General features: G+C 33.3%; 1 protein-coding gene across 1 annotated transcript; it reads left to right on the forward strand.

Moving 5' to 3' along the window:
* Window positions 1-664: 664 nt before the first annotated feature.
* Window positions 665-3,589, forward strand: LOC113750461 (putative wall-associated receptor kinase-like 16). The gene is made up of 2 exons (XM_027294432.1): window positions 665-800; window positions 3,342-3,589. Exons 1-2 carry the CDS (start codon window positions 665-667, stop codon window positions 3,587-3,589), a joined length of 384 nt encoding a protein of 127 aa, XP_027150233.1.
* The last annotated feature ends 10,582 nt before the right edge of the window (window positions 3,590-14,171 follow it).

A 14,171-nucleotide genomic window follows, 5' to 3' on the forward strand; every position in this document is an offset into this window, starting at 1 on the left:
AAAATCTTTAATACCAATTTGTTGGATATAGCCCCAGGAAATTGACGAAAAGGATTTTTGGTAACCTTAAAAGACAAATAAAAAAATAAAAATAAATAAAATAGGAACACAAGAATTTATGTGGTTCACTTAAATTGACCTACATCTATGGGCGGAGAAAGAGCAGTATTTTACTATGAAGAAGAGAGTATAAAAATGTTTTAGAAAAGTGTTCCTAGACTCAAAACATCTAATACTTAAAATACAAGAGAGCCCAAAAATATTTTACTAAACAAAAGGTTTGATGATCCAAAGGTTCAAACAAACAACTAAATCTCTCTTGATTTGGTGCACTTATAAGGCAATGTGGGACAAAGCCACTTTAACAAAAGCCATTGCCGAAATCAAGTGCAAGGGGAACAGGACAGCAATTATTACTGGTAAGTCATCCATCCCTTTTGTAATTTCATTCATAGTACTCGAAAAGTAGTCAGAAAATGGTCTTCCATGGAATTAGTGTTTAATGTTATCTTTTATAGTGATGGTATTGCAGATGATGATAAGGTGTCTATTATGTGTGTCTTGATTGTGATATTTAGTATTAACCTAATCGAGAATTTACATAGATACTACTGTACGAGCTAGCATGTTGATTCTTTTGATCACTACTTTTTGTTTGTACAACATGGTGAAGAAGATACACGAAAATAAGCGCAATGAGAAGCTTTTTAGAAAAATGTTGAAAGTGCTAAAACAGCAGTTACCTGCTGAGGATATTGAAAATGCAAAGCTTTACACTGCTAAGGAATTGAGCAACGCCTGTAGAAAAAAATTTAACCAAACATTATTATATTAGTGTAGCCACGTGTCATTGATTAATTGGTTAGTGGAGTTGGAGTTGTATGGGTTTATTCCTTTACTACTAGTGTTAGAGGTCTAGTAGCGTACTAGTTAAAAAGCCAATAGGGCTTATGGTGCCACAGCTTTGTGTCGTTTTGTTTTCATATGAAACCAAAAGGCCGCAGCCTCATTAGATGAATAGTTGAAGAATTTCCTTTGCCTCTATATTATTTTTCTTGATTCTTTCTGTGGGTTTAAGTGTGTTTATTTGTTTGAATCCATCAGAGTGGTATCAGAGATATAGTAAATTGAAGTATGGCAAACTCTAATTGCAATATTGTTTGTTCTGTCTAAAAACTCAAAATAAAGGTGAAGTTCAATTTTTGACAGAAACAAATAATAGTTCATCTCAAGGCATGTAAATTACATCAATATATTGAATCTACACTTGCTGAGGACGCTAGTGAGAATGATAAGGCGAAAGATAGTTTGGCTTTAAGTGTCTTCTTGAAGCATGCAGATAATTTGTAAATAGACTTTATAAACCATTTATTGGAGAAAATTTCTACGTCTATACTTGGTTGAAACCTCCAAAAGTCAAAGATTGTAGCCTGACCACCCAAAAATGGCTTCACTAATTCAACTTGTATGACTATTCGTTAAGATACTTGTGCTGAGTAGGTCAAAAATTTTCAACTAGTTGATTAAATCATCTCCAAACTTGAATATCAATTAGTGAAATCTCTATCAAAAGCCGAAATACAGTCGGGCAAAATTTTTGTCAAAAGCTGAAACAGGGCAGTGACTAGTCAGGGTATTTTGATCATTTTTCATCTTACAGATATCCAAATGAGTTGATTTTTGATGCATTGGAAAGCTAATTCAAAGAACTACAATTTTCATGTTTGGTGTAAGAGTTAATTCAGCTTACATCATCAAGAAAATTGCCGTTGAAATTAGTCCAAAAATAAAATAAAATTGAATTTTGAACAGAAAGTGCAAAACTGCAAAAGAGGAAGAACCGCGAGGCAGATCTGCGAGGTATCGTAGATCCACCTTGCAGATCCCTGAGTATGTGCTACAAGTTGATTCTACAACTTGCACTTATTTTACACTACTTTTTGAACCATTTTTTCTCATAAAATCCGGCTAGATCCAGCAAACTTGAGTTGAAAAAATGAAGAACAACTTTACGACAACATTATGAGTACATTTTCTTTTTCAAAAACATCTATAGATACGTCTTATATCTCATTGATTTGAAGTATCTTGTGGCATCTTCTAAGGATGAATTAGTATAAAGAAGTAGAGTAGAAGTAGAAGTACAAATTAGTTTTAACTGTAGTTTCATATTGTGAGTTTCAAAATTAGTTTAAGAGTTTTGCAAGGAAAGTAAGAGCATTTTTGTACCAAACTTATTTGTGAGATTAACTTATGAAGGAGTTCAATGATTCAACTTTCAAAACATTGAATAAGAATTCTTCTTCCTAAACTTTGTTCTTGTTCTTATTTGTCTTGTTTAGTTACAAGTTTGTTTCATATTTAGATGCTTTTAATTGATAGATGTCGAGATTGTATAATAAAAAATGCCTACTCAAAAAAAATATGAATTTTGTAAATAGTGGTGAGCAGGGTAGAATCCATAGAGATTGGAGAGAATTAGTTTTTTCCTAGAATTCAAGGTATGGGGGATTTTTATAAAATGGAAATAATAACAATAAAAAAAGAACTAAAATAACAATGTGCTAAAATTGAATCAAAATAACTTCGAAAATGGTTCACTTAATTGGTCATCGATGCAATGGTAATTTGGTCTATTAACTAATAAATAAGTTATAACTGTCAAACAAGCGATGACAGTCAATTTCTCCTTACTGTATTGGTGATTAAAGTACGGCCATTAACCACTACCCTAATGAAGAAATAACCCTAAGTACGATCTTAGAATTCAATTTCCTAATTGCCTTAAGAATTAGAGAAATCCTGTTCTAACCAAATAACGCGCTATGAGGGTTATTTTAAATTAACCCATATATTCTCCTGACACAAATTTAATCATACTAGTTACTACTAATTTAAAGCAATTAAATAATTACGAATTTAACTGGTTTAATTGATTTTAGGTTATTAGATTAATTTAAATATCGGACCAAAATATTCAAATAATATTAAAATCAGAAAAAATTAAATCAGAAAACATACGAATACAAGTAAATAATTAATTCGATCTCACAATTTTAGATAAACCAAATCTTCTATTGTTTCTTGACTAGAAAGGGAAGTTTAGTTCATCGTCATGGAAAAAAACCACGTGCAAAATATTTGAGTTTATTTCTACAGCCATTCTCCAAAAATGCGATGAAAAAGAAAAGGAAAGATGCATGTTTGTTTCTTGCGAAAAAGAAGAAAAACTACCTACTATTAGTCTCCTTGTTCCGAGAAAAAAGAAAAGATAAAGCAAACGATAATGCCTTTCTGCTCTTGTTTCCTATTACTACTAAACTACTTCTTCCAATTTCTAGTTTATGAATTCATCAACAATGGAACACTTTTTGATCATGTGCAAAACAAAACCAAGGCCTCGGTTCTATGCTGGGATACTCGTTTGAGGATAGCCATAGAAACTGCAGGGGCGCTTTCATATTTGCATTCTGCTACTTCTCCTCCTATTGTTGATCTAGACATGAAGTCGGTCAACATACTCCTAGATGATAAATACACAGCGAAAGTGTCAGACTTTGGAACATCAAGATTGGTACCCATGATTTAATGTGAGATACCAACGATGGTGCAAGGAACAATTGGCTACTTAGACCCTGAGTACCTGCAGACTAGTCAATTAACTGAGAAGAGTGATGTCTATAGCTTTGAGGTTGTTCTTGTGGAGCTATTGACAGGAGAGAAGGTACTGTGCTTTGATAGATCTGCAAGGGAGAGAAGTCTGGCGGGTTATTTCTTTCTTCAATAAAGGATAACCATTTGTTTGAAGTTCTGGATGATAATATCGACACTGAAAGAAATGTTGAGCAACTGAAAGAAGTTACTATGCTGGCTAAAAGATGCTTAAATGTCAAGGGGGAAGACAGGCCAACCGCCCCCCGAGGCTAGACCATCTGGTCTTGGGCTTCTTCCGGAACTCCAAGGTCAAGTGGTCGAATCCCACTTAACTCCCGGTGCGCTTGGGGTGGCGGTGTACTTGGGCGCAGGGGATTAGTCGGGCCGCCTTCGGGTCTTGACCCGGACACCCCTATGCTGACAAAAGAAAAAAAAAAAAAGGCCAACCATGAAAGAAGTTGATAAGTGACTAATTTACGTAATAATTCTATGATATTTTATATTATTTTTAGTCACTTTGGGTATATTATTGGAAGAAAATGAATCATTTTGGCTATAATTGGTGAAAAATGCTTTTAAGTGATTAAATGAGATTTTTATCACTTTTTAGTGGGATTTTGTGCATTTTGACAGTTTTGACACATTTTCGTATTTCAGCTATAACATGAGGTACAATGATCGGATTGAGATGATTCTTGAACCAATTTGAAGATAAGAGATAGATCTACAACTTTGGTGAAGACATCTGAATCCAGTTTGAAGGTTTTCCAAGTCAAAAAGCCGAAGTACAGTAGCCAATTTCATTTGGTCGAAGCTGAAATAGGGCAATGAGTAGGCAAGGGTATTTCGGTCATTTCTCAGCTTACACAAATCCAAATGAGGTTATTCTTATGCATTGGAAAGCTAACTCAAAGAGTTACAAGTTTAATGTTTTGGTCAAGAGCTAAATCAGCTTTTGTCATCAAGAAAAGTTCGGTAGAAGTTGATGCAAAATCGGAACAGAGCTGGAAATTGAACCAGAAGTGACCAAATGGTCACTGTAGCAATCCGGCCGGAATTTGGCCGGATTTCTGGCCGGATTGTGGTAAGAGAAGGCTGCTCTTTACGCGGAAAACTTATTTTCACCTCCAACAAGTCACATGCAATGCCAGACATGTGAGAACTACTTTGCAGCTGTAAAAGGGTGGTGTAGGCCTCATTTTCTTGACTTCCCTTGTCTTGAAATAGCCAAATCTTGCAAGATTGAAAAAAAAAAAAAGGGAGAGACATACGGGAGAACTTGGAGAGTGCAGAAATGTAGCTCCTTCATCTTCTAAGTGTTAGTTTAGCTTAGTGTAGAGTAGTATAGATCATCCATTCTTGTAGCTTGGCTACATTAGGATGAAGATGGAGGAGTTGAAGCTCAAGTGACATGGGTTATCTCTTCTCCAACTCTTTATCTTTTGTATCAAATTTTTAAGTATAGTTAATATGCAAGTTTTGAATTTTGTGTTTATTATGTGTTTTTAAAGTTTATACCTTGGGTTTGGTTGAACTTTCTATGATTGTTAGTGTTTATTATTTGGTTATTTGATTGCTATGATTTGAGCAAGTTATTTATCATTTTGGTTCTTTAAATCATGATTAATCTGGTACCATTAATTGTGATTATTTAAGGTGTTATTTCTGCAATGAAAATTGAGATTTAACACTAGTTCAAGAAGTGCTAAACATAGGAAGTACACTCACGAAAGTAGAGGTGCACCTATGTGGTTTTTAGTGATTCATTTCATGTAATTTCACTGAAGAAATGAACTTGTAACTAATTTCATAATGATGAGAATAGGTATGGATTAGTTATAAGTATAATTGATTCACTACGAAAGTATGATTCAAATGCATAAGGAAATTACACCATAACAAGCCTAGATGTAGTACTCAATGATCCAAATATAGCATTTGCATGAGTAGTTAGGGATACCACAACCTAAGGAGCTTTCATTTGTTATTTTCTTGTATAAGTGCAGTAGGTTTCATTTGTTATAATTCATTGATAGTCTAAATAATAGAGAAGCTTTAGTAGTGCCGGTAATTGCAATCTTCCTTGTGGGTCGACCCTTAATACCCTATACTCGCTCACGATTCGTATACTTGCGATAAATCGCGTGTGGGGTATTTAGGAATTTATAAATGTAAAACTTGATTAGGATGAGTTTAATGTTATATGTATACCCTACGCCCATCAGAAGTAGCATTGGAATTAGAAGGAATGAGTCTATCAATGAGGCATTCGAGGGTTCAACATCCTGCAACAGATTTAGAGGAGATGGAATCCCTTCTTAGTGATGTTACAATCATTGTTAGCCCAAAAAAACATGTTCTTTTGCCGATAAATGATGGCAGATGAGAATTCCTTGCCAGTATCAAGATATTTATTGTCCACAGGAAACTTAAGTTGATTTTTATTTATTTATCTTTGTCTTTTACAGTTTCCTGTTGTCCTCTTTCTTCGTGGGGAACTAATTATGAATAGCTATGCCTATAGATTTTGTACAGGAGGCTGGCAATTTCGTGAAAGCTACTGACTTGCAACATTTGTCAACATGTTTGATGGATTTTGGTGACCTCGTAGACCAAACAATTCAAAATTTTGATGCTCGAATTCACGTAAAGCCTGATTTGTCATTTTCCTGGCTTTTTTCAAAAAAGGGAAAAAAAAAAGCACTTGGTCCTTGACTGACAAGCGCTGCCATGACACAAAAGAGCCTTAGAGCCCGAGGTTCCTACTACAAAGGCAGTTCCTGTCCAGTCTTTATATTCAAAAAGATAGCAATAAATTAACAGATTTTAAGTGGATTCAAGCAGGTTCTATGACTCTGGCTAAGGAAGAAAGATGGAGCAAAATTGATATTGAATCTGATTGCAAATATATCACTGACAGATTACAAGGTAAAGGGCTGAATAATAGCATCATAGGCACTATCCTGGAAGATATAGCAAAGCTGAGGATGTTGTTTCGACTCTGTGGTTTTCCTTTACCGGTAGAGTTGGAAATGATTGTAGCATAGAAATGCAAAATTTGCAGTTAGACTCACTAAAGATGTTCAATGGGAATCTGATTTCCCTGTGGCGCTTAGAGAAGCAGCACAAAATGATAGAAGAGCAGTTGCTCTGTTTTGTAACTAACTCTTATATTTTCAAGTTAGTTCTTTAAAATACAAAATTGACGTTTGTCCAAAAAAGAAAAAAAATGTACGTGCTATTGATTGATATTTTAATATGCTAACCTGCTGCAATTGACAGATTTAATGAGAGGAGCAGACCGAAACATTATAGTAGTTCAATGGCGTATATTGCAATTAACCGTTTTTAAGTGGCAGGCAAGAGTAAGCAATTATAATTTGACTAATTGAGTCAGAGATGCTGCAAGGAAAACCAGGACAGGGTACTAAGCTTTTATTTTTCGTCTTTTTGGAGTTTTTAATTTTTAGAGAATTAAGAATAGTTCTCCACTTACTTTCTTAATTATTCGATTATAGGTGAAGTGTCTTATTAACTAGACTGTACTTTGTTGTCGTCTTTTTTGGAGTTAAATAGTGGAAGATATCTCAACTAATCAAGTCAACCAAATTGGGATGGAGATACAGTACGAGAAATATCCTTATACTGTATAAAAAAGGTAGTTTGGTTTCACCTGCTGCTTGTGCTTTTAACTACCTCGTTGAAAGCAATTATTTGAGATTGGGTTGTATGTGAATACATATTGCATTCTGAACATGTTCACCCTTCTTATCTTTTAGCTTTAAAGACTGGTTGCGCTTTTAGTAATTTTTTTATTAAGATCTCATTTGGGATTGCAGTAACTTGTCTAAAAGCCTTTCAATTGGTAGAGCTTTTGGTCAAACTATTTATTAAGTGTTTAATCATATCATTTAGATGCATACTTACATAAGTACTTTTTCAATTTGATAATTGTAGTTCAAAATTTATAATAAAATAGCTAAAGTTAGTTTTTATTTTTTGCAATGTAAAAGTTGCCCTAAAAGCGCCAATTTTGAATTTATGCTAAAAATGCTTTAATGACCAAAAGGTCGACTTTTAAATAGTATTTTCATCCTCAAAAAACACTTTTTTAGCAAAAGTACAGCAATTCCAAATAGGTCCTAACGAATATTCAACGGCTGGCTTTTCTTTTTCTTTCGTTAGGTCTGTCCTCCCATCTTCAAATTTCAAAGCTAGGTTGATGTTTATCCATTTCATTTGAACCACTAAGGGTTAATTTTGTCGCTTGGAACAATTCTGTTAATTTGGTTAAACTCGTTGTACAAGAGTCTGATGCAGAGGTTTGTCTAAAACGGCCATTTGAATCTTTATGTGTTGGTAGAGTGTGTTCACGATGGAAAGAGTTATTAACTGTTGGTCATTGTGCCAATTTACTTTCATTCCCTTAAATTTGCTTGTGAAGTTTCCTATTTATCTTAAAAACCTTGGATTTCAGGAAGTTTATGGTAACTAATCATTTAGTAGTTGTTAATAAGTTTTTAATGTCCATTAGTGAAGTGGATTATTTCCTATTGTTACGACTATATAGTTTTTTTAATGTCAGCAATTTGAGACCATCATTTTAGCCTTTTGAAGCGTAAGTTTTATAATGTCAGTAATTTGAGACCATGATTTTAGCCTTTTGTAGCATAATGTACTGCTTAAATATGTATACACATTTTAAAATTTATTTATCAGACCTTAATGCAGAAAAATTGTTTTGGGATACGTGGAAAGACAGCCTTGATCTGTTTTTTAGCCTTGAACGAATTTTGTTTCCGCAATACTTTAATTTAATTATCTAAGTAACTCAGCAGCCCACTAAATCTTAAAATTCTTGAGAAGCGGTCTCAAGAATTTTCTCCATATTTACGGGTAAATTATCCATTTGGCCCTTGAACTTTTAGTTTCAGTAAAATTAAACCCTTTAACTATTTATAGTCAACTTTTAGGCCTCGAACTTGTAAAATTGGGAACATGTGGCCCTTTTGGCTAGTTTATCTTGTTTTGCAATCGAAAAGTCAAATCGTACAAATGACAGTATGCTTTAAAGAAGGGTCTGTTGTTTGCATAGAAACAAGCAAAAAGTGAACAACTTCATCTTCTTCCCTTTTCCTAACCCGAATCGCTAATAGATCTCAACAAATGAATTGCAGAGGGAAGGGAGAGAATTGTGCCACAAAACAAGTAAAAATGCCCAAATATCGCAGCCCTCCGCTTCCTATTTGTCGTTGCGGTAAAGTTACAAAGATGATTATTTCGTGGATTGATAGGAACCCAGAGAGAAGGTATGCCGTTTGCTCACAAGAAGTTGGTAGCTGTGGATATTGGGATTGGATTGACGAGGAGATGTGCTGTCATTCTATTGAGTTGATACGGGGCTTTCTAAGGAGGATTAATACAACAGAAAAGCAAAAAGAGAAATTTGAAATTGCAGCATCAAGATCTGAGGCAAAAGCTGTTAAGTTGAAAGCAAAATTAAGAGAAATAGAGGAGCATCTATGGTGGCAGAAATGGCTGAATAAGTTTCTTGTAAGCGTACTTGCGGTGAGATGGTTAGTCACTGTAATAATGATACTTATAGAGAAAAAAAGAGGTGGAGTTTGTGCTGGGATGCTGAAAATGGAGGTAAATGTACTGGGATGATACTGCAAATTCGTGTGATTTGATTTCGAGTTGCAAAACTGGATAAACTATCCAAAAGGGCTACGGGTTCCCAATTTTATAAGTTCAAGGGCTGAAAATTGACTACTACAAATAGTTTGAAGGCTTAATTTTACCTAAACTAAAAGTTCAAAGGTCAAACGGATAATTTGCCCCCATATTTACAGCCTTCTTTCTCACCCAATCCCTTGATTTTAGCTAGATTTTTCTCTTCTGCTTTTTCTCCATCCTAATACAATCTAACAATGGTCATCGCTTGTCTTTTCATCGTTCTCCGCATCATTGACTGTGCGTTTATCAAGAGCTTTTAGATTTGCTTCTAATCATGTTGTCCTATTTTTTATTTTTAATTCATAGTCTAGTTGTGTTTGAATTTGCAGTTACAATTTTTTGCAGGCCCTAATAATGTATTTGAGATAAAGTCTTATTCTCTTGTGCATTGAGAAATGGCCTTATATGATTTTTTCCTTTTTGTTTAACTTTTTCAAGTAGAGTTGTTCTAAAGGGTGCTCAATTGACACTCATCAACCTACCTACATTTCACCTAATTTACCATGTATAGACACACTCTAATAATTACCACATTTCCTTGTATTTATACACTTTCTCTAATTAATCTTAATTTTTTAAAAATCTAACACCTGAAATATATTTTAACGAGTGCCCATTTAGCACTCGTTAAATAGAACCTTTCAAGTAAGAGGCTACTCTATATTTGTGGAAGTTAATCATCCATTGAAAGGAAGATATTTGATAAGATATACAATAAAATGTAAATAGACTTTTGAAAGTGTTCCATTGGCTAAAATCTCTAATGTACTTCTATTTTCTCATTTGTGCTGGCTTTTTTTGTAGGTTCAATGGTTTAAGTTTTTAGTGACTCTATGTTTCTGTGGGTGAAGTACTCATAGAAGATGTAGACAAGTATTCTTCACCCTCTTTGCTTGCTATTGGTCAGAGTCACACACAAAAACTCTCCAGCAGCTGTAGTTGACAAGCACATAAAATTCTATGTTGTATCTTCACTATAATCGTTCCAGAAAATTATCATGTACATAGCATGTAATAGTTCTTAATGGAGTTGACAGCTGTAGATGGAATTTTGTGTTGACATTTTCAATTATTGCATGAAAAATTCATATTTTTTGACTTTTATCACTACTAATAAAAGTTAATTTTCCTGATATAAATCCTATTGATTTATTGTGCAAACAATAAAATCATATCATAATATTTATGTACTAGAAGAGAATTAAGAAGCTATCATCTCAAAGCTTTTGGCTGATTTCTATTATTGCTAATCCCACTCTTTTTCTATCGATACTATACGCAACAAAATGATGAAGTTGCCGTTCAAAAAAATTAAACTACTATTGGGAAATTTGTTGCTTGAAATTCTAAGTAGAATAATGAACGTAGAGACAATGTCATATGCATTTTGTTTTGGTGAATATTTTGAACACTTCTGATCTTTTGTCAACCTATCAAATTGTTCAATTGTCTTCCTTCATTTTTTCTTTGCCATAGAAGTGCTCAGGATCTAGGGTTTGGTTATGACTGAAAAGATGAATACTGTGGAATCGAAAAAAAGTAATATGGCCTTACTGGTAATTAGGATTTCATGAAATGATTGAGTTCCAATGACGTATATCATTAATTTTGTATTTTCTTTTTCTTTCTAAAGATAGTTTGGTAATTCAAGAAGATTTTTGTCATATACCTAAAATGCTTGGTAACTTAGGATATAGCATGGATTGCCAATGACAGAATCGCAAATGCCATTAGTCCTTAGCATCTTTTGTTTTTTTTTTAAATTATATATATATATATATATATATATATATATATATAACATACGTAGAAGCTCCAAAACATCCTCCATCCGGATAAATCATTGCAGTCCAATAGATTTTGTGCATATTTTCTAACAATCATCTGATAAAAATGCTTAAAACTCAAAGAGAAATTTAGTTGTCATAGGAGATGTGAGAAATTCCAAAACTAGTAAATAATATGAAATCTCAATCTATCTATTGAGCAAATAGATATTAATGAATATGAAAAACATTAAATCTCCAAAACATCTTCCCTGCATCCAGGTGAATCACTATAACTCAAAAGATTTGTGCATGTTTTTAAAAATAACATTTGTTAAAAAATGATTGAAGCCCAAGGAGAAATTCAGCTCACATGGTAGATGTTAAAATTTTCAAATCTAGCAAACCATATGAAATCTCGAATCTCATAGAAAAAAGGGAAAAAAAGGAAAAAATTTCTTACAAGGGAAATCCTAGGATAGAATAAAATTTTCACTAGAAAAAATTAGGCGAGAAGAAATACTTACCAAGAAATGCTAGCAAAGAAAATTCCTCGCTAGAGGGAATTTATTTTTAAAAAGCAAATAAAATGTATAAAAAAAAAAGGTTCCCTCCTATGGAGAAAGATCAGATCTGAAGGCCATTTTTGTTATAGGAGCCTTAAAGAGTAGAAAGAGAGAATGAATTTTAGAGAGAAATACACTAACACACAATTATTGAAATATGGGATTTTGCAGACTAAATATTAGAAGATGTGCATTACAAACATATATCTTAATGACTTTCATGACATACGTTGTATCCAAAAACACATTTGTGAATTTTTACGCATATCAAGTGAAAATTATGTATGAAGTATGATTAATAATTTTTTTTTTAAAAAAATGAATAAATGGGAAGACTAGGACGGACTTGGAAGTCTTTCCTTGACAGCTTCATTATGTCATAGACTTGTAGCATGAACAACCCCTTGAAGACGTCCGAGGCTACTGTGACAACTTCTACAGTAAACACCATACGCAAATCAATCTCGAAATCATAGACCAACAAACAGTTCTCATTTCTTGTGTTGGAAAAAGAAACAATTTTCATCAGAGGATGCAGTAGCAATCATGTATTAGCCAATAGTTCAATTTCAATTGTATCAATTGGTTAGGTTTGTTGTTATAGCAGTTAGTTAGATCCTACTAATGGAAGAGAGTATACTAGCCTATAAATAGCCATTGTATGAGGAAGTTGTAATCAGCTACGGAGTGAATGAAAGTCCCAATCCTTTTGCATTGAATATTCTTCCATCTCTGTTTCTTTCTTTCACCTTCTTCTTTCTTTCTTCCTTCCCTATTATTCTTGCTCCTTGCTTCTGCTTCTATCTCTCCCTTTGATTCTTTCTACAATCTATCTAATTATTCTCAATAATCCCCATAGAGATATCTAAAATCCAATTGGAATCTTGACGACTGCGTTCAATTGTATGTCAACCATCCTACGTTTTAGGAGTGCTTCACATGCCCTCAGCAAATGCATGTGCAGGCTACATTTATGCACAAGGTAAGCAGTCTTTATGAGACTAGAGTGTCCAAGAACACAAGTTTATTCACGATTGCATCGACTAATTAAGATGTGGTGAACCAACTTAGGGTTATTTCATACTGATAGGAAAAGGAAAAAAAATAAAGTTTTAGTCCCTAGTGTTTCGCACTTGTGTGAATTTAGTCCTCTCCAATGTTTGGCACCAGTGTAATTTTAGTTCCTAACTTTCAGCAAAAATAAATATGGTTCCCAATATTTCCAATTGAAGCAAATTTAGTGTAATTGACGGATTTTCCCTAATTACTAACGAAATCATGTTATTTCCAGTCACATGTTCACTAGATTGAATAAAAAAAGGGAATAAAAAAGCACCTGACTTTAGACAATAAGAATATTAACTTATGTGATGACACATGAGTAATTAATTAACCACAAAAATAGAAATAAAATAAAGAAATTTGTGAAATTATATACAAAAACCTGTAGGGAATCTTTTGCTTAAGGGGGAGTGGGGTTGGAATAGAGAGTGAAAATGAGTTCTGGATATATGAGTTAGGTACTTTGATTGGTTTCAACTGTGTAGTTTAACTAATTTCTTCTTTTTTTTCCCTTTGTTGTGATTAATTAGTTACTCCAGTGTTAGTAGGTGAGCTATTAGTTCATAATGTTCTTATGTAAAGTTATTTGTTACTTTCCCTTTCATTTTGAAATTCAATTTAATGGACATGTGACTGTGCGTGATTGGAGTCGGTTAGTAACAGGGGAAAACCCTTCAATTGTCCTAATTCTACTTCAGATTAAATACATTTGAGACCAGATTAGTTTTTATTGAAATTTTACGGACTAAAATTGTCCAAATTCTAAAAATTGAAAACCAGATTTATTTTTATCGAAAATTTTAGATATTAAAATCACACAGGTGCTAATTAAACATTTAGGACCAAAACTATTATATTTCTTCTGTGGGAAAAAACAACTCTTCCATTGGAAATTTTCTTATTATCTCGACAGGTGATAAATGAAAAGGTCAATCAATTTTTCTCTTCGGATTTATTCATCTTCAAAACAGAAAATTTGGTAGAAGTCCCTGAAAGAGACTGACTAGACTTACGGTAATAGTATACCTGGCAATTGGGCGGGTTGGGCGGGTTTTGGGTGGATTAATATTGAATTTTTACTTAAATGGGTTATACCCAATCCGTCCAACTTTAGATTAGGTTGATTTTGGATTGGATTATATTGGGTTATTTCAAACCCATAACCCAAATATGACCCAACAAATTAATTAATACATTTTAATACATAAACTTTTTCACATACATTTTAACACAAAAAAAAAGATTTTTTTTCACACATATAAACACATTTTCACATACATAAATATATTTTCACACACACAAACACACACTCACTTCTTAAGTTCCTTGAAAACACATCATAAATAGAATAATATTTTATATTGCTTGTATTGTAAATTTTAGATAA

Source organism: Coffea eugenioides, chromosome 10, assembly GCF_003713205.1.
Source record: "Coffea eugenioides isolate CCC68of chromosome 10, Ceug_1.0, whole genome shotgun sequence".
In the NCBI taxonomy this organism is placed as follows: domain Eukaryota; kingdom Viridiplantae; phylum Streptophyta; class Magnoliopsida; order Gentianales; family Rubiaceae; genus Coffea; species Coffea eugenioides.